Consider the following 7,302-nt stretch of genomic DNA (forward strand, 5'->3'; position numbering starts at 1 on the left):
AACATACAAAAATAATGAAAAAAATTGTTTACAACCAAACATTTTAGAAAAAGTTATGGGGGAGGAAAAAACCTAGTTGTAAACCCGGTTGAAACAGAAGATAGCTCTGTTAGTTTGTATAGGTAAAATCTAATAGCTTGTGTTTCAGGAGGAAACAGGTTAAAATTTGTTGGAAGAAGACTAGCTCACCAAGAGCTAAATAATGTAACTACTGATGGAGTAGTTTCAATATATGGCAAATACACAATCCGGACGGGCTAAAAACATGGGTACAGAAGTTTCAAAAACGGCAAAAATAACCTCTACAAAGCTTGTAAAAAGATTTTTCCCAATTGGGAATAATGAAGGTGTAAGAGCTAACCTTGATAAAAATTCCAGTGCTTCAGCAAGCTTTATACATTTTGGCTAGTAAGTTTTACCATAGAATCTGTTTGGTTCTTGCACGCATGTTGACATTACCCGCCTATATTGGGCTAATAAACAGCAAACTTAAGAAATGCATATTAATCCTAAAAGTTTAATAAGAAATAATGAGCAAATAGTTAACTATTCAAATCAAGATCTTATAAATAACAATGGAAGAAACACCCACCTTACCTTAAACAAATACCAGAAGTACAAGTTGCTGCTGCTAAACGGAAAGAGAAACAGCAGGCTCTACTCTCTGAAGTAAGCAGATAAAAAAATTCTTGAAAATGGATAAAAAAAAAAAAGCAAAGACGAAAGAATATTTAGCTAAAAAATAAAATAAAAGTAAAACCTCTTTAATTTTTGAATTTAAAAATGTTAACCTTACTTATGCTTCTATAGAAGTAGGAGCTATTGTTGTATATTATTGTATATTTTTTTTATTTGAAAAAAAAGAGTTACCTCTAAAAACAATAAAAAAAGAGCCGGCGCCTATGTCAGCTCATCAAAAGCCAAATAAAATACCAGGTTAATCTGTAAAAGATTGCTGGAGTGTTTTTTAAGCTCGTCTCATAATAAGATATATATTTATATCTTAGAGCGTCTCTGGACAATTATAAACCTTGTTGTATGCTGTTTTTTGCACCATCTGGTCAATCAGTCTTTAAAATATTCGAAATTTTTCTTAAAAGAAAAGAAAATTCTTTAACGGCTGGCTCATCATTGATAAGATTTCGGGATACCCCTTCTTTCAAAAATAGTGCAGCCACTGGGACTGATATTTATAGCATGAGGAAGCGTTTCCTGCTGCTGTTATACTTTTTTATATTAAACCGAGCCTTGCAGAGACATTACCACACAAAGCACCAGTTGCTGCAAGCAAAATGCCTACAGGAACAGTAACAATTATTGTACAATTTGCACCAAAATTTTTCTCGAGTTTCAAATACAAGAAAAGCTTTGGAAAAAGAGATCAATGTTCCATCAGGTTAATAAAACTTAAACTGAACGTGGTCAATAAGTTGAAATGGTTGTAACGAACGTCAGTTTAAATTTTGAGGTTCCCAAACTTGTTAGTACTCGTTCATTCAATTCCAAAGCGTAAGGTCTCAAATATTCTTCTTGGATTGCCTTGATATATTGCTGTGTTTCAAGGTACTATGTCGCACTCAATAAAACTTATAGAAACGCTTGGAGAGTCTAGGCCGTCTTTCTAAATTATTCGCTTTAACGGGTGATGCGGAAGTTATCGGACAAATCCTAATTTCATTATTTGAGCATAATAATTAGTTTTTGTGGTTTTATGCGTAGACATAAACGCTCTATAAAATATAAACTTTATTATTTGAAACACAATTATTTAAAATGAGGTTAAATGCAGCTGAACGAGAATCTTTTCGAAAGCGAATAAAAATGTTTTTTGTAAATAAACCTAATATAAAAACAAAAAAAATCGTAAATCATTTTGAAAAGGAAGGATTTGCTCGAAGTACAATATATGATAACCTAAAAAGACTTGAAACTGTTCAATCGTTTTCTGATAGAAAGCACCCTGGTCGTCCGACATCCTGGACTAGAGAAAAGAAATCCGAATTAACGAGACTTGTCAACAATCGAAAAGGGGTCAGTCAGAGAAAAATAGGTATTAAATTCAGTGTAAATCAATCAACAATTGGTCGTCAGTTAAAAAAAATGAATATTAAATGAATATGTATAATAGGCTTTATTTTTTTTTAAATGTAAATAATATTCTTTACCATAAACAATTTGGATTCAAATCTGGCCATTCCACCGATCATGTAATCATTCACCTTGTTCAGGACATATTTAAATCGTTTGATGAAGGCAAACTAACTAATAGGAAGCAGTATATAGTTTATGATGAAGGAAAAACTAATTATGAGACAATTACATGTGGTGTTCCTCAAGGATCAATTTTAGAACCACTTCTATTTCTTGTTTATATAAACGATTTAAATAAATTTTCTAACATTTTAAATACAATTTTATTTGCAGATGATACCAGCTTGTTTTATTCCAATAAAGATATCAATATATTATTCCAAACATTAAACAAAGAACTAGACAAACTAACCAATTGGTTTAAATCAAACAAGTTATCTTTAAATATTACTAAAACAAAATACACTTTTTTCCATCGCCTACATAAAAAATCAGATATTCCCTTAGAACTTCCGGACCTTTTTATTGACAATCAATTAATAAAGAGAGAGCAATCAATAGTTTTTAGGCGTGTTTCTAGACGAAAATGTAACCTGGAGGGAACATATAGGTGTAGTTGAAGATAAAATATCAAAAAATTCAGGTATAATGTACAAAGCAAAGCAGTTATTGCATCAATCTTGTTTAAAAAACATTTACTTTTCTTTTATTCATTGCTACTTAAGTTATGCGAACATTGCTTGGTGTAGCACTAACGCGACGAAAATAAAAAAATTGCTTAGCAAACAAAAACAGGCTATAAGGATAATTTCAAACGTAGATCGCTTCTCACACACACAAACACTATTTAATGAACTCAATATCCTAAATGTATATAAACTAAACCTCTATCAAGTTCTTATTTTCATGTTCAAACTTGATAAAAATATATTACCAATCTTATTTTATTCAATTTTTGAAAAAATAAATCACATATACCCTACTAGATTTTCAAAATACAACTACATTCAATCCAAAACTTATTATTCCGCTACTAAATTCTCTATTGTAAACCGAGGACCAAAGTTGTGGAACATAATATTAAATAATGAAATGAAAACTAACTATTCTCTAAACCAATTCAAAACAAAACTTAAGCAATTACTTTTGTTAACTGAAAATGAATTAAATTTTTTCTAATAAAACTTCTTTATATTAGAAATCAATAAATAATAGTTAATTAATTAATTACTTTAGATTATTAATACATAATTAATCAATAATTGTACATATATTTTTATCATTTTAAATGATAATCTTCTTTTTGAGAAATTTATTTTTTATTTTTGCGTTATTTATTAATCTTTTACTTTTATTTTATTCTGTTTATTTGCTTTTACTTAATTGGCAATGAAAAGTATTATAAATATAATTAAATAAGTTAAACTATAAAATGCTCTACCAATAAAATGTTTTTATATAAAATCATATCTTCTTATTTTTCAAACCAATTCTTAAATGTTATTTTTGTCATTTAATATTTTAATAAATTTTGTTTCTTTTATTTTACAAAGCAATTGTTATATCTTATTTTTTGAAAAACTATAAATTTTAAACGATATGCGATATATTTAAATTTTCTTTTATAATATATATCAGAGATATATACATTGAAACTTTATTTTATTGTCAAACTATATTTTGTCTAGTAATGACGCATTTTTTGGGGCTTAATGATAAGACTAAATTTGTCTTCTTCTAACCCCGGTCATGTAATTATTTTTTTTATAAGTTACGACTGTAAATTTTTTTTTATCGGCAAAGTGTAAATAAATAAAAAAAATATATATATAGAAAACGTGAAAAGACTCCAAAATACACTATAGAACAACAAATAAAGACAAAGAAAAAAAGCAGGAAACTAGTTAACCAACTCTATAACACAAAATCGCTTCTAGTCATCGATGACGAAAAATAATTTTGTTTTGCAGGGGATAACATGCCTGGAAATTCTGGATACTACACAAACAACAAAAAGACATGCCCAGAAAGTGTTCGTTTTATAGGGAAAGAGAAATTTCCAAAAAAATTATTAATGTGGATAGCCATATCTGACCGTGGTATGTCCGAGCCATTGTTTCGCACTTCCAAGGCTGTAGCGATCAGTTCATCAATCTATATTAATGAATGTTTATAAAAACAACTTCTTCCATTTATTCACAAGTATCATGGAGACTTTAACTATTTATTTTGGCCAAATTTAGCAAGTTCTCATTATTCTAAAGATTCTCTAAATTGGATGGACCAATATGTCTATTACGTTGATAAAGAATCCAATCCCCCAAATGTGCCTCAAGCACGACCAATTGAAAATTTTTTGGGACATTTGGCACAAAAGGTTTACGAGGGAGATTGGCAAGCTTCAACAGAGCAAGTTTTGATTGATCGCATTAAACTAAAACTACAAGAAATCGATTTAAACTTTTTACAGTCGCATATGAAAGGCGTCAGAGTAAAATTAAGATCAATTGCAGATGGTGGTGTTTTTTCATATAAAAAATAATATATTTTTATTAAAAGATAAATGCTTTATTTAAAAAAAATATAATAGTAGTTTGTTTTTTTATTTATAAATAAGTTATTGACGTTTTTATTTTGTCCGATAACTTCCGCATAACCCGTTAGTCCGATCTCTGAATAGATTGATATCATTAACAAAATTGTTAATGCACAAGTTACAGTAGAATTTGAAGTCCAACAAACTGTGTGAGTTTGAGCTATCTTGTATTTATTGAATACCATTGTCCAAATTATTCACTCAACAACATCGCCAATTTTGCAATACAGCCTGAAAAGTTAAACGTCGTAATGAACATCATAATATTAGATATCCTTATAAATAGTTGACCTAACCGTCTCTATTCAAATTAGATGTTACCATACCACTTCTTCAAAGAAATATTCCGCTGCCTTGCTGATTCGTACCTTATCTCAAGCGGTGAAACAAATATTTTAGATACTGAAGATGTTTCTCAAGCTGTTGCACTCAAAGAATTTTATGCTGACAACCAACAATTTTTGGCAATAGATTTCTGGCAATAGATCTGCAAGTGATCAGCATTTATCGGGAAGTGGTCAAATATTAGAAAACACAGGAGATGGTAACGAAATAAATATTTCCTGATCAACTGATACTGGGTCAGTAGACATTGTTGGATTCTTTGTCATTCACGCTTTCGCTCAGTTCGAGAAAAGACGCTTCCGTAATATTGCTTATTAACTTAATTTAAAAAAAGATATTTGCTAAAACATTATTCGTTTTTATTTCTCCATGGAATGGCGGCTTGATAGTACTTAACCATGAAGGAAAATATTTTCTGAGGGGTTAACAAAATGTTCTCTTAGAGATAGTATCAAAAAGCTCTAGGAGGAGGTTACAAAAAAATTTAGGCGGACAAAGTGGTCAAGTTGCGTCAAACTCCTATTTTACATCTTCTGACATTTTTGTCGCTAATTTTATAAGATTTCAAAAACAGCCAACTACTCTAACTAAAGTAAGACAAATTAAACACGCGTGATAAAAAATATTCCAAGTTACACCCGACACTGTTATGAATAACAAAAACCAAGGCATTATTTCTTTTAGCAGAAAAAGAAATTATATTTAAATAAACAATGCATTTTTTTTTTTTTGTAATTTAAAATATTGGGAATAAGAGAGTAAATCATCATTATTAGCATAAAATAAATTATTATCGCGAGAGTTAAAAATTATATCAATTAACGCTTTTTTTTTTGTAATATTGCATACCATAGTGCCTGAGGGAATTGAAGTGATTGGATCACCTTTTAAATATACTTTAAACAACTAAGTATATATATATATATATATATATATATATATATATATATATATATATATATATATATATATATATATATATATATATATATATATACATATATATAATATCGCAATAACAAAATCTATACTTTCAAAATTCTTTAAATTTTTTATAAAGTAAGTTTAAACCATAAGTTTCATCTCTTAAGTTATAATAAATATTACTTACAATTTACAAAATATCAAAATTTTCAACCTTATATTAAAACTAAATGTAATATAACTTTATATATATTAAAACTAAAATAATAATCAAATAATTAAACTACTTGTTTGCTGTTTTTCTAAATAATTTAAACAGATTGCGATATTATTTTTTGTTGACATTGTAGTCGGATGGTTGATACCTAAAATTTCAGTTTTTATTTTATCAACAGAATAATAAATTTCTAAAGCTTCGTTATATTTTCCCATTTCGTTCAAACAGTTTGCGATATTATTTTTTGTTGACATTGTAGACGGATGGTTGATACCTAAAATTTCAGTTTGTATTTTATCAACAGAATAATTAATTTCTAAAGCTTCGTTATATTTTCCCATTTTTCTCAAACAGATTGCGATATTATTTTTTGTTCCCATTGTAGACGGATGGTTGATACCTAAAATTTCAGTTTTTATTTTATCAACAGAATAATTAATTTCTAAAGCTTCGTTATATTTTCCCATTTTTCTCAAACAGATTGCGATATTATTTTTTGTTCCCATTGTAGACGGATGGTTGATACCTAAAATTTCAGTTTTTATTTTATCAACAGAATAATTAATTTCTAAAGCTTCGTTATATTTTCCCATATCGTACAAACAGAGTGCGATATTATTTTTTGTTGACATTGTATCCGGATGGTTGATACCTAAAATTTCAGTTTGTATTTTATCAACAGAATAATTAATTTCTAAAGCTTCGTTATATTTTCCCATAACGCTCAAACAGCTTGCGATATTATTTTTTGTTGACATTGAAGACGGATGGTTGATACCTAAAATTTCAGTTTGTATTTTATCAACAGAATAATTAATTTCTAAAGCTTCGTTATATTTTCCCATAGCGTACAAACAGAGTGCGATATTATTTTTTGTTGACATTGTATCCGGATGGTTGATACCTAAAATTTCAGTTTGTATTTTATCAACAGAATAATTAATTTCTAAAGCTTCGTTATATTTTCCCATAACGCTCAAACAGTTTGCGATATTATTTTTTGTTGACATTGTATCCGGATGGTTGATACCTAAAATTTCAGTTTGTATTTTATCAACAGAATAATTAATTTCTAAAGCTTCGTTATATTTTCCCATAGCGTACAAACAGAGTGCGATATTATTTTTTG

General features: G+C 28.4%; 1 protein-coding gene across 1 annotated transcript in view; it reads right to left on the minus strand.

Annotated features, from left to right (window-relative positions):
• Nucleotides 1–6,063: 6,063 nt before the first annotated feature.
• Nucleotides 6,064–7,302, minus strand: part of LOC136075563 (uncharacterized) — a 13,882-nt gene continuing 12,643 nt past the window's right edge. The window contains exon 3 of the mRNA XM_065789075.1: nt 6,064–7,302. This exon is cut by the window's right edge and continues 1,518 nt beyond it. Within this exon, the coding sequence (XP_065645147.1) occupies nt 6,227–7,302 (1,076 nt within the window). The 3' untranslated portion in view covers nt 6,064–6,226.

Source organism: Hydra vulgaris, chromosome 01 (assembly GCF_038396675.1).
Source record: "Hydra vulgaris chromosome 01, alternate assembly HydraT2T_AEP".
Classification (NCBI taxonomy): domain Eukaryota; kingdom Metazoa; phylum Cnidaria; class Hydrozoa; order Anthoathecata; family Hydridae; genus Hydra; species Hydra vulgaris.